This window comes from Euprymna scolopes, chromosome 1 (genome assembly GCF_053919585.1).
Source record: "Euprymna scolopes isolate OS-2025 chromosome 1, ASM5391958v1, whole genome shotgun sequence".
Lineage (NCBI taxonomy): Eukaryota > Metazoa > Mollusca > Cephalopoda > Sepiida > Sepiolidae > Euprymna > Euprymna scolopes.
The window spans coordinates 81,986,733-82,010,084 of record NC_136482.1 but is presented as its reverse complement, the minus strand read 5'-3'; the positions used below and the strand labels follow the sequence as shown (position 1 = coordinate 82,010,084).

Genomic DNA, 23,352 nt, shown 5'->3' with positions numbered 1-23,352 from the left:
CGAGGAAAATCCAGCTCTGCAAAAAGGGGCACTGTATTGAAACAAAAATTAAAATTGTTTCAGTTTAGAATTTTTTTTCTTCACTGACAGAACAGACAAGATCAAGTGTTACTATTAGAACAGATACTACACTTTGAATGTTAGTTATTTCATTGTGGGTTAGATAATGATAGAATAATGTTAATGAAATTAGTTAATTCTAGAACAATGCTTAAAAAATTTAGAATAGTCATTCATCAAACATCTAACCTCATCATAGATAAGACGAAAAATGAAAATGATGAAGCTGGTACTCTTGTTTGAACAACACACTTAAAAATGGACAATTAACTAAGTTTGAAGTGTGTTATTTTCTTTATTTACTTTTTACAAAGTTTGTTTTTGTTTTTACATGAAATAGACATTCGAATGTTCCTCAATTGGTTTTAAATATTCTAGGGTGGGGGTGGGGTCACCACTTATCCAGGCTCAAAGGCCCCTTGAGGATAAGTTAATGAGTGTTAAGTGGCTGGTGAAACCTGATGACCAGTAATAGTGGACCTTGGATAGGGTTTAATTATTTAAGAGGACAGCTCAACAAGAACTTGTTTACATTAAACTTGAAAACGATCATATCAACTCAATTCATAACTTTATTACATGAACATTTTTTAATTACAAGTTAATGATCAATATTTTCATTGTTTAACTTAATTTGTGAATTTTTAGACAAGTTTTGCTTCTTTTATTATTTCTGTAAATAGACCTTTTTATTTTAACTCTTATTCTAGATTAACATAACTTTAACATAGTATTTTATTTGCCCATTTTAATCTGAATTTGAAATGTCAACTCTCGTTATTTATACTCGGCAAACATTGCAGTTTGAGTGACAAAAGATAAATTATATGGATGGCCACACATGCAAAGAAGCAGCAAAAATGTCACATAAAACAAATAGGAAACACAAGGTCAGAATAATTGTTCTCTTTAATGACTTCCAGCCATAAAGAGACTGTTACATCTGTCATCAATAGTCAGTATTTATCAACTTTGACATTATGTCAACCGTTGCAGAATCTTTTATGCAAAACATAAAGGAGACATGAATTTCTCTTCCATAAACTTAAATTAACATGAAAAAAATATTTGTTTTGTAAATTCGAATTCATCTATGGACTTTTTTTATTTTTAGGTTAATTTGGAAGTAAACAATTGTTTTAGTTTCATCAAATGATTTTGAATTATATTTTTTTATCAGTTATTGATCAAATGTTAAAATAATAATAATAAAATAAATAATTTGACTTATCTGAAGAATTCACTGCAGTTTTAGTTATACATTCATCAGAAGTGTTTTATATAATGTTCCACACGGAGATTATATATTTGAATTAAAAATTAAAATTTAATAACATTATTGAACAATATCAAAATACTTCTGTTGAGTAGATAAGTCAGAAAACTGCAGTAACAAATCAAATTATTTATCCAATTTTATGTTATAAAACAAATTGTAGTAAGAAAACATATTGAACCCCAAAAGTTCATCTTCATTTATTGTTTAATTAATGTCTGAATGACTAGTTTTAAGTTAATTTTTATGCTTTATGTATTTTACACATAAACTTTCCGTTAGACGGTTCATCTAGTGTAAGTGTGTATATATATATATATATATATATATATATATATATATATATATAAGAGAGAGATTGAATAGATTAAAAAGATTAAAACACTAATAAAAATTTTGAATATTATAATCCAACCCTGGAAATAAACATTCAACAAGGTCTATCTATATGAATCATTTTAGTCCACTAACTTAAACCCTTCCTATATATATATATATATATATATATATATATATATATATATATAGTAGTAATTTATAAAATATATATGGCGATTAAGCTACACTGAATATTCTGCGTTTCATCCAACTATAGGATTCGTCAGGCTTATGCGCGAATTCTGTGGTTACTTCTTGTTTTTATATATGTTGAGGATTTCTAGTTGGCCATATATATTTTATAAATTACTAACTGGCTCTACCTACGTATTGAGCACTTTTGAAGTAAATACTTAAAGTTTACGCATAAATCTATACTTTCGTATATTAAATTTATGTGAATAAATGAAGTAGTTATATATATATATATATATACTAGCATTTCAGTCCGGCGTTGCCCGGGTGTTTGGATGTGTATGTTGAGCAAAAAAAAAAAAAGTGGTAGTAGGAAGGCAGGCTCCAACCCGTACCGCGGAGGAGGAAAAGAATGGAAAAAAAAAAACTGACGCCTTTGCTGTTACGGCCACCATTAAACTGGAAGTGACTTAAGTTTAAATTAAGGCTAGACAATTGAAAGGAGAGGATGATTTTCAAAAATATCGGCGAAAAAAGCTACCCCCCCCCCTGCCTGTAGAAAAGTGCACAGTTGAAGGTGAAGATATTAATGTTTTTAGCCAATTTTTCGATATTTGTTGTCTGAAAGGCTGAGCTTCAAAACGATATTGATCTTGGTAAAATCCGTCGCCTCTGCATGCCTACCTAAAACTTCTGACAAACAAACATTTAAATATTATTAACTAAAAATTTTCGACCCAAACCGATTAAAAAGCTTAACGTATCTCTGAATATCCTTTATGTAAAATTTCAAATGTTTAGGCAAGAAATTGTCTGAGTAATTTGGTAGAGACCGCAGAGGTCATTTTTTTTTTTTTAATTGTGACCTCTATTATGATCCCTTAACTTTTATTGTTTGGGGCTCAAATCAAGTTATTAAGTTAGATCCATGTCCAAGGAACCTATATCTAAAATTTCAAGTGTTTAGACCCAAAATTGTCGGAGGAGTTTGGTAGAATTCTCAAAGGTCAAATCGTTGAACTTTGACCACTTAATAGCCAAATTTCTGGCTGAAAAACCGATCACATAGATTTTCCCAAATCTCAGTATCCTGTATATCAAATTTCGAGTCTGTAGACTTAAAATTGACAGAGTTATTGCGTTGCGTAGGGAAATGTATACAGACAGACACACAGACATGTTCACTTTTATAGATATACTAGCATGGGTGCCCGGCGTTGCCCGGGTGTTCGGAGGTGTATGCTGAGCAACAAAAAAAGAAAAGAAAAAAGCGGTCAATTTTTTTAACTTTGACCGCTATTATGACCCTTTAACATTTACTGTTTTGGACTCAAATCAGGTTATTAAGTTAGATCCATGTCCAAGGAATCTATATCTAAAATTTCAAGTGTTTAAACCCAAAATTGTCGGACGTGTTTGGTAGAGTTCTCAAAGGTCAAATCGTTTAACTTTGACCCCTTAACAGCCGAATTTCTGGCTGAAAACGGATTACAATATTTTTCCAAATCTCCATACCCTGTATATCAAATTTCGAGTCTGTAGAATGAAAATTGACAGAGTTATTACATAGGGAAATGTACACAGACACACACGCACCCACAGACAGACACTTTCACTTTTATAGATGTATAGACTAGCATTTCAGCCCGGCGTTGCCCAGGTGTTTGTAGATGTATGCTGCGCAAAAACAATTTGACCCCTATTATGACCACTTAGAATTTTGTTTTGGGCTCAAATCAAGTTATTAAGTTAGATCCATGTCCAAGGAACCTATATTTAAAATTTCAAGTGTGTGGACCCAAAATTGTCGGAGGAATTTGGTAGAGTTCTCAAAGGTCAAATCGTTTAACTTTGACCCCTTAAAAACCAAATTTCTGGCTGAAAACCGATCACATCGATTTTCCCAAATCTCAGTAGCCTGTATATCAAATTTCGAGTCTGTAGCCTTAAAATTGACAGAGTTATTGCGTAGGGAAATAGACACAGACACTTTCACTTTTATAGATATATAGATATATATATATATATATATATATATATATCACTGTCCACATAATATATAATAATATGCGATATAAAAGGACATGGGTCGTTTATATTTTGTTTTAATGGAGGACATCATTCTTTTGTTAATTCAGCACTGATGATATGAAGGATCTCCGAGATATTCCAACCTAATTTAATGGATGACATCTTTTTGTAGTACATGTATATGTTTAGTTTATAGCAGAACACAAGCTGTTTTTTCTTTTTAATGGATACTTGGCAATTTCACTTCATAATTACATATGTATGTATTTAACAAAAAGAATTTATTGGAAGAAAATACTGTAATTGAATTTTTTTAATTGTTGTTATCTATTATTTAGCAGAATAAAACTGAATCAATAAAATGTCATTTGTTCATTCAGTTAAATTCCTTACATTCTGCTTTAATAGAAAATATGCAGGCAGATTGAATCTTTGGTGTCCTTTTGATGGTTAATGTATGTTTACTATGGTTTAACAGGGATAATATTACATAGTCATTACATGTCAACACTTGGAACCCACACGTTGTATGCAGACAGTTACAAGGAAAGAATTCAACTCACTCCCTTCTGTTTTTTCAGTGAAACAACAGACATTTATTTACAAGTACTTTCCAGAATAACACCTTGTCTCTTGTTCAAAAATCTTATATTCCAAGGTGCTCAACAAGACTCTGCCATGGCCTTTGTCCGATCATGTTTAGGATGTGTCTTTTCCTATCTCTCTCGGCCCATGAGTGTAACACGTCTATCTCTCCCTCTCTTTTAACATCAAGGGCCCACTTTTTTTTTTATAATCTTTTTCTTTCCTTCCTCGCTGTGACGTCACCTTGCACACGGCTTGGTCATTCGCATATGTTGCTGTTGCCATACCGCGCTCTGTTACAAGTCATCTCATTATAAAATTAAGAACATTTGTATTGAGAAATATGTAGAAACTATTGTTACACATTTCTTTGTACATGACATGGTTGATATCATCAATATTTCATATAACTTTTAAGTTTGGGCATTTTAACGAGATATTCTAGAAGTTACTTTTAGACATGTTAAAGAGCATATTAATAAAAATTTTGGAAGTAATCACAACTAATTTGGCTGTAAAAGTTGAAATTAGAGGAATTTACTTTCATTGTTGGATTTGGTGAAAATTGTTAGACTAAAATAACTTTTTTGATGAAATATTTAGATTTTACACATTAAAAAAAAAAAAAAAAAAAAAAAAACTTTGAATTTACAGAGGCTCAAAAGACGCAAGATACTCCTGAAAATCAACATGCTGTAAACAATGTATGGCCACATAAACTACTATAACTGGAAGAAAATGTTGGTTTGGTTTAGTTTGGTGTGGCTGTTTTGTTTTTATGGCATATTAACCACTTTTGAGGTTATTTAATGCTGACTCCAGTAATTTTGAAAAACATTTTTATGTTTCAAATTCTTTATAGCTTCAAATATTTATTTATGACATCTGATTTGCTATTTTTGTAGAGGAAAACTGTTTTGTTTTTTTTACTTTGCAGAACATGATTGAGTTTTGCAAAAGAAAAGAAAAGAAAAACAATGATATCAATGTTTGGTGCATTTTAGGTCAGGAAGTCAGTATCTTTAGATAGTCTAATTAGTAAAGAAAATGTTTAAGTTCACCATTTAAAAATTTCCAGATCAGTCGAACATTTCTAACTTAACAGCTCCAACAAGTATTCATATTACTCATTGATAAAACCCAAATGAATATAAGTAAAAAGGTAAAGATACAGTATTAAACATGAATACTATTTCTTACAAAAATCAATTTACTGTTAGACAAATACATGCTTATATTTTTTAAATCATTGTATTGAAAAAAAAAAAAAAAAAAAAAAAAAATGAAAACTAATCTCAAAATTTGAAGAATGTATACAAAAAGAATTTAGTACATTCACTTTTGTTCATCATAAGTAAACTAAGAAACAAAAAGTCAACTTAAAATAACACTTAAAAAGAATCAATTTAAAAAGTTTAAAAAATCTTAGATAAAATATTGAATAATAGTCACTTGTTTTGCTACAAAAATAATAATGCTATTATTTGTCTAAGTCTGATAAGAATATATGTGTGTGCGTCTACATCTCTTGTGAATACTATTATATTAAAATGCTAGTTTTCTCATCTAATTGATTTTCAATGGAGGATTGTCAAAAAATAAAAATTACAAAAATATTAAAATGAAAGATAGTGATATTGGTGGGTGACAAAGTACAAACTTCAACTGTAGAGTGTTTTATTGACAATCATCCGTTTGTATTTTATTTTAGTGAAGTTCTTAGAGTTACCAGGAAACAAACAAGCAAATGTTGGTAAGAGGGAGGATAACCAAGTCGCACAGACAGATTAATTGGGTGCCAGCCAAACTGTAAACAAGAAATCAGAAAAAAAAAAACCCTGAAAAATACAGACATTAAGTATATAACTACTAAAGAGTGTGCATGCATATATATTCGGAATGATTCATGTAGGCAATCATTTTCTAAGCGATCTTGAATAAAGTCGTTCATATATATATATATATATATATATATATATATATATATATATATATATATATATATGCCTTCGCACAAAATGTTTTCTACTACTCTGTCTATCTAATCTAATAGGCGGTTTACTACAGGGTGGAATGATAAACTTGTCGTCCTAGAAAAGACAAAATGATTTCATTTCCGTTTGATGAAAACCGGTTTTATTTTTTTGTTGCAAACCATCTACTAGTTGGCCAGTTGTGTACAAATCCCAAGAGCGATAGAAGCCTTCTATCATGTCTGAAAGTGACACAATGTTCAACAAGTGAGATCGGAGATGCACTGCTGTACAACTCATGCTCTCTACCAATCCAAGTTATGACAACAGGGCCATTGCTAGCACCCTCAAAATGAAAATCCAGACAGTTCAATGCTTGAGAGCACAGCTCAATGAAGTTTCCAGTCACAGTTATGGTCTTTGGTGTGGTTTCAAGTGAGGACCACATCATGCCACCTCATATCTTCAAAGTCAGCTTGAAAGTCAACACCAAAGTGTACCTGGATGTGCTGAAGAATGTTGTGATCTCCTGGTGCAATCAGGTGGCTGCTGACATCTTGGGTGTGGTAGCAGGACTCAGCTCCAGCCCACAAATCCATAGAGACCCAGGTTTGGCTTCAGAAGGAGTGCTACGATTTTATACCCTTCTCTCACTAGTCCCCCTCCTCCCGACCTGAACCCGCTGGACTACTTCGTTTAGTCATATATCGAAAACATTACCAACATGACCTCCCACAACATCAAAGTTAGCCTGATCGCTGCCATCCGCCGATCTCCCATCAGCGCTTGTGAAAAGGCATGCTCCCAGTTCCAAACTCGTATTAAGATGGTGATTGCGGCTGAAGGCGGCTACATTGAATAGATGTCAGCTCTATTACATAATCAAGTTACTTGAATTGATTTTTTCGATAATAGTTTTAAAATAAAGCTGTAGTGTTGTTTTATTTTTATCTTGATTTTTTTCGTTACGTACTGAATATTTGTTAATGAAACCAAGTAAAGTCTGTTATTTTATTTTAAGCACTTTTCTTTTTTAGAGGATTTAAAAATTTTGCAATTTAAGAAAGTTATTTAAAAGTTTTTGTTTTGAACTTTTAAGATTTTTTTAAAAATATTTCAAGACATCACATACAATGAGATGGTTGCATAGTGGCACTAGGTGGAGAAATACATATAAGAGACATGTATATATCAATAGAGAGGGAAAATAAAGCTCTACTCATACTAAAACTGTCTGTTTGTTATGATGTTGGTTTGTTTGTCACGTTATTTCAGCACATATTTTAATACTATTAAAACAGATGAGGGGTTAGAAACTTGGTTCATCAGTAGTCTGAAGATCTCTATGTGTAGATTGATGATGCCAATGCATCTCAGATAAAAACATTATCTACTTATGAGTCAAAGACAAGTTACTTTTCTACTTGCATGGATAAGTTTTTGTGTTTTAACTTGTTTTAAAGTGTTTTTCTTACAAATAAAATAGTGTACAACACATTACTGTTATCAAGGGTAATTTATTCTTAAAAAATACAAGGTACTTGTACAAAATTTTACCCATATGAAAAAATAAACAAAATCTTAACTGTGATGGAAGAAAACGGTCGAACTGTCATACTATAGTCGCACAATCAACTCCCAGTGTTGAGAAATAGAAGGAAATAAAGAGGAAAAATATAACAAAAATACGAAATAGGGTTTATTAGTTAACAATGGAGAGGAAGCTGTACACTGAGGTAGAAAAAAGAAGTTTAACATGGTATTGTTGCTTAGAGTATAGCAATGACTAACAAAAGGATCAAAGAATGACCTGAAACATTTTTAAGATAAGAATTCCACCCATATGAAAAAAAAAAAAAAAAGTATCAATAGTGAAGGAAAGAAAACGTTGTACAACATATTTCTTATTATAGAATCAATACTCTATTGTTTATTATATTGTACCCAATATATAGTAGTGATTTCAAAAGTGGAAAAAAAAAAAAATGATTTTAGTAACATCAGCTAGAATCTAAACTAAAACATAGTTCTGTGGCTTTATTCATTATCATCCGAGCTAACAATAGATGGATATCAGAATTTAAAAAATTGATTTTATTGTATAGATGTCAACTTATGCATGTCAAGTTACAATTTTTTTAATTTTGACATCTCAGCAGCTATTTTTATGACTAACACGCAAATCGAATTTGTTCCACAGGTCCAAATCGCAAGTATATAGACCAAAAATTAACAAAGTTGTTTGGTAGAGACTGTTCTGAACAGAGACAGACAAGGTCATACACACATAGATAGATCTAAGAAATAAGGTTCTTGTAGAAAATTCTACACATATGAAAAAACAAAATCTTATCCATGACGGAAAGTAAAGGTTGTAAAATAAAAAATCACATGAAATCATGAAGTAGTTTTATTTTTAAATAAAAAATAAAGTACTTAAAAAATAATTTTAGTGGTGAACTGGATGCCTTCTTAATTTTAATTTGTGCTTTCAGTAGACTTTCCACTGATCACTTGAAAAAATAATTTCTTGGTGGCGGTGGGGGGGGGGGTAATAGTGTTTTGAAGGCCTCCTTAATTTTATTTAGGGCTTTCCAAACTTTCTTTTTCACTGCTCATTTATGAACTTATTTTTGTTTTATTCAATATATTTTTGCTAGAGAGTGGTAAATAAACTCGGTTTTAAAATAAATGAAAGGATAATGAAAAATAAAAATAAAAAAATTATTAATATAGTAGGACATCTAGTAAATAGTATTTGCTACATTAAATAGTGTTCAATTCCTTAGATGTAATAAGGTGCATGTAATAAATTTAACATGGGATTACAATAATTTTCAGATCATGTGGTAGATGCTGAATTCAAATGAACTTGATACTCTAAGTACAGCTGGTATGCGGTATAATATAGTTTTACTTTGAAGTCTTATGTTGAATTGAACAGTGCTCAATATCTAAGAATATACATGAGAGAGAGAGAGAGAGAGAGAGAGAGAGAGAGAGAGAGAACAAAAAATAACTTCAACTTGTTACAAACAGGCAAAATTAAAAAATGAAGTAAAATATAATCTTATAAAATGAGATAAGCTAGAAAAACATTTCTTGTAAGGCATGAAAATGGTTAAATATGATTTTTATAAACTTTAAAAATTATGGTACAAGATTTAGTTTTAAATTTATCAATTTTCAAAGTTCACTTTTTTAAACTTTACAAAGTAAAATATAAAAAATTTGATTTAAATTGAATCTAAAAATTATGTTGGATTTATTCGATGCAATGTACATTTTGTTGCACTTTTTAAAATTTTTAGTTGAAAATTATATATCTATATTATTAATTGCTAAATCTAATTTATATAACTCAGTAAGTTTCCATTTAACATGCATTTCCACCAAGACGCCAGGTCACAGAGCAGTGCATCAAATGATTGCATTTTTTGTGAACCATTCTTTTATGGGTAAAAATAACTGCTATTGAGTCAAAATTGAAAAGAAAAAAAGAAAAAAAATTAGAATTTTGCAGGTGTAAGTCAACTTAAAGTGCTCTTCTACGCATGCACAAATATACATTTAAGTCAGTTCATATTCAAGTAATTCTTATCTGTCTGACAATAGCTCCAACAGTAACGACTATGCTTTGGTTTCGATTCTAGCTGATGGCACCCAAGCTATATTTTTCTTACTTTTGAAATCACTACTGTATATTGAGTATAATATAATAATCAACTAGGCTGCCTGGCATTGCCTGGTCGTAAAATACAATATGATATTTTGATTAATGCAGATTTCATATTTATTATTATATTGGACCCAATATGTAGTAATGATTTAAAAAGTAAAAAAAAAAAAAAAAGACTCGTACGCCACCACTGAGAATTGCAACCAAAATGTTCAACTTATGATTTACTTTTCCCTTTGATGTTAATGCCTGAGCTATGAAGACATGTTTGCTGCAAGGGTAAAAATTAAAATATGAACCAATAGCTCTTACGATACGCATGCATATTCGTAATGCTAGCATTCAATCTTCACCCAGCAAATTCCATTTTTTTAAAATACTTTTTCACCGATTTTCTGACTAAAACCAAATATAAAGTTTTGCAAGAGTTCGAATACTCTATATATTAAGTTTCATGTCTGTAGACCAAAGATTGACAGAGGAGTTTGATAGGCAAAATTTTTAAAACTAACATATATGCATACGTAAATATATCTAGAAAGAGGATTGTGTTTACTATAAATTTTTTATGCAAATATTACACAAGTATAAATCATGTAGAATATTTGCATGAATATAATTACATGTAATAGTTAACTAAAGATGAGTATCCTAAAAGAAAACCGAAAAAAACTAATAAGGAATTAATTAAAATGAATATTTAAAAGAATATGCAAATTAGCTAGATCTTTTACAGATGAATGCAATTCCACAGCCCATTTTCTTTTTAAATTGAAGAGTTTTTAATATGAATATCAATACAAAAAAAATAAATCAATAAATTATATATATATATATATATATATATATATATATATATATATATGAGTATAACAAAGAATTGGATCTAAAATAATAAATACAAAATTTACATAAATTAAAATATCATATTTGAATATTTTACAGCCGGGTAATGCCAGGCGTCCTGCTAGTAATAGATAAATTTGGTTTTTAAGTGCAACAAGATGTACATAACATGAAATAAATCCAAGGTAATTTTTAGATTCAATTAAAATTTTTATACCTTACTTTGTAAAGTTTATAAAAATGCACTTTGAAAATTGATAAATTTCAAATTAAATTGATAAAAAAAAAAAAAATTCCTTATGTTTTTCTAATTTTTATATATTTTTTCTAATTTTTATATATTTAAATTACAGATAGAGAGGGTGTAAAGGGGATGGGAAATATATCTGACGGATATTTAAAAAAAAAAAAATGAATAACTAAAAAAATCTTATATGAAAAGAGCTTTATTTAATTTATATGGTGTTTCAGTAGTTTGGTATACTATTTACATTCTTTAGACATGCAAAGTCAATGGAGGAGGGGGATCACAAGAAAGCATTACAAATAAAATTTACAAAAAAAAAAAAAGGAAAAATAAATAGTGTGTAATGCTCTGTGTGTGTGTGTGTGTGTGTGTGTGTGTGTGTGTGTGTGTGTGTGTGTGTGTGTGCACACATCTATTTTGTTTTCTTTTGTATATATCTGAAAAAGGCAAATATGTTATACAGACTAAAATTCTTCAAGGAAAAAATATTTTCTAATCAATTTCATTATTTTTAATGAAATTCATTTTATTCTCACTTGTAAGCTACAAATGGATTTTAGCAATACATTAGGATATCTTATTTTAACATTTTATTGTGTTTAAATATACATACATATGCAAAAGACAATTTCATGGGTACATGTATAATTTTTGTTTTCTTCTTTACTATATATCCCTTTTCCTACCCAGTTATATGGTGCCATAATTAAATTGAAATAACGAAAATAAAAATAAACTTTTTAAAATGGAAAACAAACAACTTAAATCATCCCACATAGTAATAAATAAATAATAAACTATGCTATAAACATGCCTATTATCAATTCCACAACAAAATTTAAGTATATATGATGTTTTCTTTTTTTAATAATCTTTATCATGCTTAGACATTGTATAACCAACGCACGCATGCACGCAAACACACCCCTCTCAAGAAATACGACTTCACGTTCCAAATTTAAGACTTGCTTTGAGAGAATAACAATTATTATTACTGTACCTCCCAAACATGAGTAAGCCAAGGTCTCACTAGTTTCAAAAATGGTTGGTAGATTCCAAAATTTACGCAACATACCAGAAATTTCTAACTGATTAGGATGGCGTACCCAGTTCAATAAAGAACTACCCGATCCCAGGTTGACTCACTCGCCAAATGAATCAGTTTATTACTGCTGCTACTCGTACTGGACACCAATCAATCGAGACATGTCCAGCTATAGGCAGCATTCACCTGATATATTATCAAAAGCTAAAAGAAGCAAGGATACGAAATGAAAATTGGTATAATTATTATTTCATCACAGCATAGCGATTTTTATTTTTAAAATGCAAGCTCATACTTGTAATGTGTAAATGGTCACTTGCACAGATTTGAAATTAAGTTGTTATTATGAAAATTAGATTAATTTTAAATTTATTGCATTCGATAATTGCTTCCAAATAATAAAATATTTTGGATAAAAATATCTAAAATTGTCAATTTATTTTTGTTTTAAATTCAAATTTATTCAATAGGTTCTCATAACATCAACTCGAGACAAAATAAAGCGGGGGGGGGGGGGGAATAACATTAATTTTGTTAAAATAGTTATCAACTGCTTTTCTTTTATCAATTTTATCTCCCATACAAAATTATATTATCAGGGACGTCAGTAGTCAATTAAGATTAATTTCTAAACCTGGGGTACATGGTCCCTCACCAATTTCCCAACCTAAGGAGCCAGGATATTCACTCAATCGTCTATAAAAAAAAAAAAAAAAAAAGTTTTTTGTTTATTTGTTTAAATATACTAAAAGTATCAACTGATATGTTTTAAAGGAGACAGAATTTTTTTTTTATTGCATTTTCACCCCAAACAAGGCACAGTGCCACTTTGCTGCAGAGAGCTACTATATAGGACATATGTAAAGTTGAGTAGCAAGATGCCTGTTTACATTATACTTGAACTACTGCATGCTAGTACAGTCATGGAAGCAGGAACCCGGAAGGGAATTCCAAAGTCTAGCAGTCTTAGGGAAGAAACTATTAAAATAGAAGGCTTTCTTACATTTTGGGATTTCTGTGTAGGGTGGGATTTTGCTGCTTGTTGAGTTTGTTGGGAGTATTACTGTCGAGGGGGTACAAGGGCTTGTAGTTCGGAGCATCCATCATTAAAATACTTGTCAAACAGGCAGAGGGATGCAATATTCCATCGGTGGGACAGTGGTTGAAACCTAGCTGATAGTGTGGGACCTATTAGGTTGGCGACTCTTTTGAACCCTGTTTAAGAGGGAGAAACTAGTAGCAGATGCAGAAACCCAAATGTGACAGCAGTACTCCATACATAGGCGAATAGTGGCTTTGTAGAGGTACAGGATACTCTCAGGCATAAGTAACTTTCTAGTATGATAGAGAGAGCCCACCTTCTTTGCAGCAGCCTTAGCAATGCTCTCAATGTGTCTGTTCCAACTCATGTTCCCCATAAACGTTAAGCTGAGGAATGTATCATCAGCCATGGCTATTAGTGGATGAGCAGGTTTCTTATAGTTATTAAAGGAAAGAAGTTTAGTCTTAGCAGCATTGAATTGTAACCATCCATTTTTGTCCCCATTCCACTACAGACTGAAGGTCTTCCTCTTGTGTTTCTGTCATTACCTTGAATACATGTTCATTCATTTTCCCCTGATGTCTGTTATAGAGCATGGCATCGTCAGCAAATATACCCATCTCAGAGACTATTTTATCAGGAAGGTCATTTATGAATATCAGGAATAATAAAAGTCCAAGGATCAACCCCTGAGGTACACTTACACACTTACATTATATCATATTGTTTTGACATACGACCATCGAGGACAACATGGATTATTCTGTTATTTAAAAAGGATTTAATTATATCAAGTATTCATCCAGTAATACCATAGGATCTGATTTTCATGAGAAGACCATCGTGCCATACCCTGTCAGAGGACTTAGATATATCAAGGGCTACTGCCCTAGCCTCCCCTGCTTTATCCAGTGCATGGTATATACATTCAGAGATTACAGTTAGGATATCTGCAGTAAAACGGGCTTACCTAAACCCATACTGTTGGTCAGACAAAAGTTTAGCAGCTGTGAGGTGGTGGACTAGAACTCGATTATGGACTCAAATATTTTAGCGAAATTATGGACTCAAATATCTTCTCGAAAAGAGGGAGGAAGCTATTAAGGCAATGATTTAATGAGTCAGTTCTTTTGCCAGAATTCTTGTAAACTGGTACCACAGAAGCAATTTTCCAGCATTTTTTTAATAGTACAGCAGAGATGAGATCAGGTCCTCATGCTTTTGAGGGTCTAGGTTTGTTATGATATCATGTACTTGAGAAGGGGTGATTTTCAGATTATCTAGTGTAGTTTCTGTCTGCAGAGGAAAATATGGGAGGGAGTGGTTTGCTGGGTTCAAAGTGAGTTGGAGGCAAATCAATAGGCAAGCAGATTAACCTTCTTGGTTTCTGTGCAAACAACTTCAAGATTGTTGGATAGTAGGAGAATTGTTGATTGCCCATTATTTACTACACTGTTATAGATTTTCCAGAAGTCACAAGTTCCTAATTTCTGCACTTCAATGTGTTTTCTGGTGGTTTCGGTATATTGTCTCTTGGCTGTGGCTATTTCCTTCTTACAATCACTTCTAGCTTCTATATACTTTTTTCTATTTATACTGGATTTATGTCAAATAAGTCTGTGGTATGCATGCTGCCTTTGAGCAATGGCAACTGCGCAAATAGAAGTAAACCATAGGAGAGAATTGATTCATGAAACAATTATTTTTACTTTCCCTACCCATAAATTGTTTCAAGTATGACAAAATGATCATTTTCAAACAGAGAGGAAGGGAGGCAAAGCAAGGCAAGACAAAACATGACAAGAGGAAGAGAGAAAAACAGGAGAAAGAAAGAGAGGAAGAGAGAAAAACAGGAGAAAGAAAGAGAGAAAAAGAGAAATAAAATCAAGCCAAATAAGGATGTAAAGCGCTAGCGATTTGGCCATTTATTATTAAAACAAAGGCAATGAAACCTGTATCCTGCTAATTTTTTTTTTTTTTTTTTTTTTTGCTTTGTCTAAAAGAGTAAAACGAACCATACTGTAATATTTTTACCTTTGAAATGAATTTTAATTCAAGACTAGATTGATTTTCGAATTGACAGTTTAAAGGATTAAAACCATTTGCATTTCATATATTCATTAAAAAAATATAAAAAATTTGGAATCTATATGGTAGTAATAAAGTTATTTTATTTTATGCTGTTGCATTTGTAATTTCAATATATTTATTGGAATTACATTAGTTATTGGTTCCATTAGTTAAAACGTTGAGAATAACATCAAAGAGTATAATATGCCAAATAATCCAGTAATAGTAATTAAAGATGTAAATCATGTAGAGATGAGAAACATTCACACAAGAAATGATAAAACAAATTTATTCAGATATAGATGACCATGTTACTATTTTGTTAATGAAAGAAAATTTGTGTTTAGTTATTTGTTGTATGTATAATAAAATACATGCAAAATAAAAATATTTGGTTCAATGTTATTGAAGAAAATTTTGTTTTTTGTTCAGTGTGATGTATTGTTTAGAAGAGCATGAAATAACGATAATGTTGCATATGTACTTTCAAAGTAAAATCTAATTCAAGACAGAATAGCTTTAGAAAAATGACACTTTGATAGTTTAGATGTGGGGGGAAAATCCTATTCTGAATGATTCTAACTAAATGTTTTGTAAAGAATTTAATAATAGAAATGAAAATTGTTTTTAAATAAAATGAAACACCAAGTGTATAAAGCCATTTGCAATTTTCCATAACAAAGCAGTATGCTAACATATCAGGATTTTTTTTTTTTTTACACTGTGTGACATCACATATTATGGTACCTATTTACAATGCCGCCCCACGGGACAGAGTTAGACACCAGGATCGTTTTTTAACGTGGAGAAAAGGTACAAAAATAAAAATGGTCTCAGTCGTGAAGAATTTCTCCTCCACTGTAAAAGAAATGGAAGTGCCGCATCTGGAGAACAAATACTACACTTTGATCTTGGCCAAATTGTTATGGTAGTGAATTTAGAAAATTTCCATAAAGTCATTAATTTTTAGCAAACCTGTTTACATATTAAAAAATCAACTATTATTTATAAATAACAAATACAATAATGCAGTATTATTAGTAATTATTATTAGTAGTGTTATTTGTTGCCAAGAGCAGAGATGGCTGTCATTTTAATTCAAATTTGCTACTGACGATAAAGATGGCTTTCTGTATAAAAATATTCTGAATAGGATAAAGTATTATTTATTTTTATTTTATTTTTGGAATCCCTTGAGATGGGGCTTCATTATCTACGCATTTATTTTTATTTATTTATTTTTTTTGTTTGCAGACTTATTCTCATCTTCATGGTTGTTGTTGTTTTGATCCGACTCCAGCAGGTCAGAGGATTAGTTGGCCAAAACATGGTGAGACAACTATGGAAGGCAGTAATTACTGGGGATACAGTTATGATACTTAACATTCCTATACTGTCGCAGTTAATCACCTGAAGAAGAAGAGTTGACCGAAAACGTGATGAAACAACATTCCACAAAAAGAATGAATGCGGGATAAAGTATATTTGTGAAGAAATTAAATCAAATTTCATTTTATTCTTAACATGGACCAACACTAAATAAAAGGAAGTGGCTATTTAGAATGAAATATAGATATTGTAAAGGGAAACTATTGCTAACTTGAAAAAAAAAAAAAAAATAGACCGACTTAATTTTATATTAAAAGATAGCTTAAATTTAGAAAGGCTTGAAAAACAGCTGTTCTATTTTAAATAAAAATTATGAATAATATATTGCATTTTTATCAGTGTAAAAATTATGTCCTCAGTCCCAGAAAACTATCTTTTCAGACTGGAATAATTTTTATGGACAATTGTTAGGACTATGAACCCCAATGCAGTGTTGAATAATAACTGCTTTCTCCATAAGTCTGATTTTGTGTCACATCCAGCCTTCTGAGGAGGTTGGTAAGTAAAAATATATAGACCACTACTAATTTACCCAAACTGACTAGGAGGGAGTATTTTCATCTTTTCTGTCTTACAATTCACAGTTATCTAGCATTATTGAGATGTTGTGAGACATTCACACTAGGAGGGTTGAACCAGCTTCCTCTGAATGAGGGAGTGTCAAGGGGATATTAAATTCACAGGCAGTCCCTTGTCGCCTTTAATTACTGAGATGCCAAATTCTATAATTAAATACAGTGAAATACTGTATGCAAACATGCACCAAAAGCGGACACAATTTTTGATTTCTCAATAATAGTCTATAGGATGTCAGTCTTTTTAATAACCTAGTCAAAACTGCCATTTTATACTCAAATGGTTAGATATTGTGATTCCATTATCAATTTTTTTTAAAAATTTAATCACGCTCATCTTAAAGTTCACAATGTTATTTTGTAGATAAATCTACAACCATGAACAAAATCTTAATTCATAATTGATATAGAGGATAAATGGGTTTGGTTCCATTAGTTAAAACGTTGAGAATAACATCAAAGAGGAGTATAATATGCCAAATAATCCGAATACAAAAAGATAAATGTTGCATCATTTAAAGTATAGAGGGAGCCATGTTGCAAAATTTCTGTTTTCTAACATGTATAATAATAAATCTTTATAAAATGCATTTAAAAAATATGAATCTCAAAAATAAAAAATGAATAAGAGAAATGCCAGATGACTGCCTATAACAATGTCTTATAGATCTATATATGTATAAAACAGGAACACAGCCCATATCAAACCTCTTAATCACTGGCATACTGGCATATGCAGAAAAAGCATTTAGTGTTTTTTGTTTGTTTTTTTTAATTTTTCCACCATACTTGGAAAATAAATTAATTTTGTGATGTGAACAGTTTTAAAGATTGCATGATTGGTCTAATAACTAGCATCACAGACTATGGAATCGGCTATGCAGAGTTCAAATCCAGTTAGATCTATTGTGGTTAGTGAGACATTAATATTGTTGGGAAATATATAACATCATGAATAAATGTGATCATTTACGCACTAATATTGTTGAGAAAGATATTACACACACATTTAGCCAAAATAGCAACTTAAGTTCAATTAACCATATATATATTTATATTTTTTTTTTCATAAAAAATCTGAAAAGGGTTAATTAGCCATTAAACAGATAAAGAAAGCCATTACTCCTACCAACGTGTGTAAAAATGTAAAAAATGTTTAAATGTACATTTATCAGGAAAAAAAGAAAAAAGACGAATGTTTTTTCAATTGCTAGTTCAGAATTTAGGAGTAGATATTGTATATCAGTCAAATTTCTATTTGACAAAATCAGATAAGCAAACTGAAACCGCTTTTGCTACTGCAAACTTGTTTGTGTTTTAACTAATTATCTTATCACATTTCCTAAAAATACATTTTGTATTTTTACCAATTGAAATTCACAAGTGTTAAACACTTTGCCACTCTGGACTATTGGGACACTCCTTGCATATAAGTGTAAACAAGAAAGAGCATATTGAATTGCTCCCCTCCCCCTCCCTCCCAATGCAACAGAGCAAGCCTCGTGTAAGTATCTAAACAATGCAGCAGACAGAGCCGGGATAAAAGTTGTCCTCGGCTCACCCAGCATTCCTTCCACAAATGGGACTGTCACAAGCATCAGAAATTGATCATGACTAGAGTGTAACCTCCTGACATATATCTTTGAGCAGTCACGAATGCCAAAGGCGCCCAACCTACCAAAATCAAAACAAGTTTCAAAGACAAAGTGCACACATGAACAGTGGCAACATGAAGAAAAGTGTACTTGTAAAATATATCAGAAGATACCACCAATCTTTGCTGGTGATCAAACAAGTATTAAAAAACTTGACTCTCTGCCTCAAATATTAAAAATTGGCTGGAGGGGGAAGGGAAATAACTAGTCCATTTTAAGCAATTATCACAGTGTCATGGTGATTCATAATTGTGAAAAAAAAATGTTAAAAGTAGATAGCTATCAAGTGAGATTAAAGAAAATGTCAACATCATATTCAATGATTCATGATGAAATAGGTTATTTAAAAAGAGTAAGAAAAACAATGTGGAGGAGTAAATGCGGATAAATTAATCAAACATTAAGTTCAACCACAAAATTTATTTAATGTAAAACATATGGAAATGCACATTCTTATATTTACAGCCATAAGTATTTAGAGAGAAAAAAAAACTCGTCATTAATTTAAAAACAAATATCAAAAAAACTAAAATAAAATAACTAAGAAACAAAATCATTTTCAAAGTTGGAAAATTTTTGAAAATTTTTATTTCCCTTTTCTGAATTTTTGAGATGAGGATTGGTTATTCATATCATTCGGATTCTTCAGACTATTGTTCTCATCTTGAGTGTCATTTTCACAAGGTTTCAGTCAATGTAACCTGACTTGTATCTTGTCGAACTCGAGAATGTTTCTGTCGAACTTGGACGGAATTTTGAACAGAATTCTTTATTTACGTCACTTCTATCCCTGTGAAGAAAATAAAGGGTTCTGTTCAAAATTCTGTCCAAATTCCAGAGTTCAACAGAAACATTACAGAGTTCAACAAGGTATACCTGAAGAAAGTCGGAGGTTACATCGACTGAAACGTTGTGAAAATGACATTCAAGATGAGAACAGCAGTCCAATAATTTCATTTTCCTTTTAAAAGGACAACATTTTTGACAGGTATGCAAATTTATTACAGCCAATAGACAAGAGTAAAATACTCTCAATTCACAATTTTACAAAAACAATAACATCCAGTATGGATTTTAATTGTTAAAGCATTTAATAAAAGTAGTTGAGACTCCAGATTCTATTCAAATGCGAGCCTCTTGAAAATGAATGATTAAGCAAAATAAAAATATTCCATATTCTCTTCATCGTTTAAAATTAGATTCTAATCATCGTTATATACTGAAGAGAAGGAATATGATATTACTTGACATTAAACATTAACTTTAAATTAAAAAAAAAAAACATTAAAGTTATCAATTTCAAAACAATTTGCAAACAGTTTAAATAAAGTCAGGAATGACATGGTTGCTGTTAAACAAAACATTAAGTCTTTCCAGAAATATATATTTTTTTTTTTTTTTTTTTTACTAAGTCACTTACTGACGCGATTACTACTGTCTCATGAAACAATGAATACTCTCTGAAGGAGTATGTATCCAATGAAGAGTTTACACTGAAACAAAGGTTGCATAATTCATAACTGTACTTCTCTCACTTGGAAATTGATTAAGTCCATTAGCAAAGAGCAATCGGAGACGACCGGAAGCAATATTTACATAAGCTGAGAAGGATTGATATTATTCTAGTCTTTTCCTTCTCCAAGAGTAGTTACCCGACCAAGGCTTTGATCTAGTTTACATTACTAGTGGTGGGACGATTAATTGGAATCGTTAATTGTAAGATTCATGTATTTTGGGGTGATGCATCATTAAAAAATACCTTAAATTTACAATTCTTTCATTACGATTCTCTTATATTTTTAAGTTGAACTGTTTGAAGTGAGATTAATGCTGTCAACAATTTATGATAAAAACGTCATAGAATTTTTCATAACATATTTAATACAAGAATTTTATTAACTACTTTAAAGGTAATCTTTATTTATCTGAATGAGTTTTCTTATTCCATCACATACATAGGCGCTGCTGTCTGTTTCAAAACTTTGAAGCCCATGATTAGTTATCTGTTTGCACTGTTGCAAAACTTTAGGGGCCGTGAGGTAACATTGTTTTCATTTATGAGCGAAGTTTATTAATGTATAAAACAGCCTAACTACGTCAAGTCCATGAAAAAGTTGCTGACAAAAGATTTTACAGTGCTTTCATTGTGAGTAAATCATGTTAAAAATCAGTGGTTTTTCCAAATGTTGACTAAAGAAAAAAGTGTTGAGGGGGGTACTTCTACACTTTATCACCGAAACTGGAGACAACATTTTATTTCACGCACCTGTCATTGAAATCCAAGGGAGAAATCAGTATTTTAAACTATATCCAAAGTACGAAATAAAATTAAACTAGATAATGGGTTTTCAGTTTCATTTAAATTAATTTGTTGTTGACCCTTCAAAGTTGCTTTAATTCAAAAAACGTTTCATTAAAATTATTTATTTGTTCAAAAAAAAACAACTATTTTATAAAAATCCAATGTTGCTTTCATTACAAAATTGTTTTATTAAAATTATATTTTCTTAGGCAAACGTTTCAATAAATGTTTTTACAATTATATTTTGATAAATTTTTATTTTTTTGGTTTTCAAATGGCGCTCGCCCGGTTAATTTTCTGTTTTTTAATATATATATATATATATATATATATATATATATATATATATATATATACATATACACACACACACACGTTTCATGAAAAACTTTCCCGTTTTCATTAATTAAATCGAAACATTTCTAATTAAACAATTACGGATATGTTTTCTTTCACTTTCTTTACTTTTTTTCATAGTTCTTTCTATAAGTAATTATTATCTAGTTTAATTTGTTATTTATTTCTAACTTCGGTCATAGTTTAAAATGCTGATTTTTCCTTGAATTTGAACGCCAGTTGCGCAAAATAAGATGGCGTCTCCTGTTTTGGCAATAAAGTTTTTTTTTTTTTTTTTTTAAACCGACACTCTTTCATTAGGAAATGAATGAAAATCTCATTAGTAAATGAAAAATGTCTTGTCAACCTTTATATTTTTAAAAAATAAACCAAGCAAATTATTTAAACAATAAAATAATAGAACAATATATGTACTTTCTATTTTCTGAACGAAGGCTGTTTCAGGAAATATTTCTAAAACTAAAGTGAAACTGATCACGTGGTATCAGTTCGCAAAACTTTGGTCGGCTTTTTTGAAGTATCCAAAAACAAAAACGTTAGAACTACATATTATGCTGACTGACGGTTCCACTTAAGGTCTTTTGAACACTACAAAAGAAAATCATTTTGCTATCTGTTAAATAAATGCGGTAAGTGAATTTAATTTTTTTTTCTTTTAAAAATTTACATTTCATTAAAATATTCTGTGAATGAAGCAATTAAACATTTCTTTTGGAACTTCTTTGCGCAACAAAAACAAAAAAATGTGAAAAATTTATTAAAAAAGGAAAAAAGTTCAACTTTTTTAAAAATCCTTTGAACCCTAACTTTGCAAACTAACTAGTCTCTCAGAGCCGTTCAACTAAAGGACTGTAGGGGTTTGGTCGACATTCACTAATGCCTGGTATAACAGTGGTGATGCGAGCATAGGTAAATGTTTGCCAACCCCTAACAAAAAATAAAAAAACGGTTGCCAGAAACAGCATTAAGCCGGAAGCAATTTCGAAAGTTCAATAAATGACTTATTTAACAACAGAAATAAACAATTACCAAAAATTTACTTTTTTATGTAGAAATAAAGAGGTAAATTAAGGCATTAAATAAGAAACATTAAAGGACGCTAAGTATATGATTATATAATAAAAATAAATATAGAAATAAACCAATTTATTTAGATTTAAAAAATAACATTATTATTGTTAAAAATATTTTTTGAAGTCAAATAAATAAATAGGAATAATTTGAGACGATTGAATAGAAAAGGCTAAAAAATTAATCAAAGATTTAGTTATTTTTAAATTTAATTTAGAAATAAATGGAAATAAAAAGTGGAATAAAAATCAGTTAGCGATTGAAGCTGCAAAAAAAATGTTAAATTTTAAAGAGTTATCGAAGATAAAGAGAAAATAAAACAAAAAAAAATGAATAGATAAACAAAACACGTTATTCCCCTTGAAGTTTGGTGTTATTGTATTTTTGTTGAATTAATGACTTTTTCTTTATATTTTTTTAATATATAAAATAACTCCTGAAATTGATTGTTATTAATTAATTTTATGGTGCATGTTTAATTCATGGTTAAAATATTTGTTTTGACTTATCTTCAATGAAATTTTACGAAAAAAATCAAATTGTTTTCTAAATTCCCTTAATTGTATTTTCATTTTTTCACTGTACCAAATTTTTTCGCTACACAAAAACTTTCGATTATATAATGGTGTATTTCAA

At 30.3% G+C, this 23,352-nt stretch overlaps 1 protein-coding gene across 11 annotated transcripts in view; it reads right to left on the bottom strand.

The window, feature by feature from the left end:
• The window catches only part of LOC145243562 (putative phospholipid-transporting ATPase IIB), a 392,356-nt gene that overhangs the window by 84,088 nt on the left and 284,916 nt on the right, over nucleotides 1-23,352 (bottom strand). Inside the window, exon 1 of one of the 11 annotated variants that reach the window (XM_080107094.1) lies at nucleotides 12,211-12,359. The exons of the other annotated variants lie outside the window; for them this stretch is intronic. Coding sequence (XP_079963220.1) covers nucleotides 12,211-12,221 — 11 coding nt within the window. The 5' untranslated portion in view covers nucleotides 12,222-12,359. Of the gene's footprint in view, nucleotides 1-12,210; nucleotides 12,360-23,352 lie in introns of those variants that run through there. 11 annotated transcript variants of the gene reach the window in all.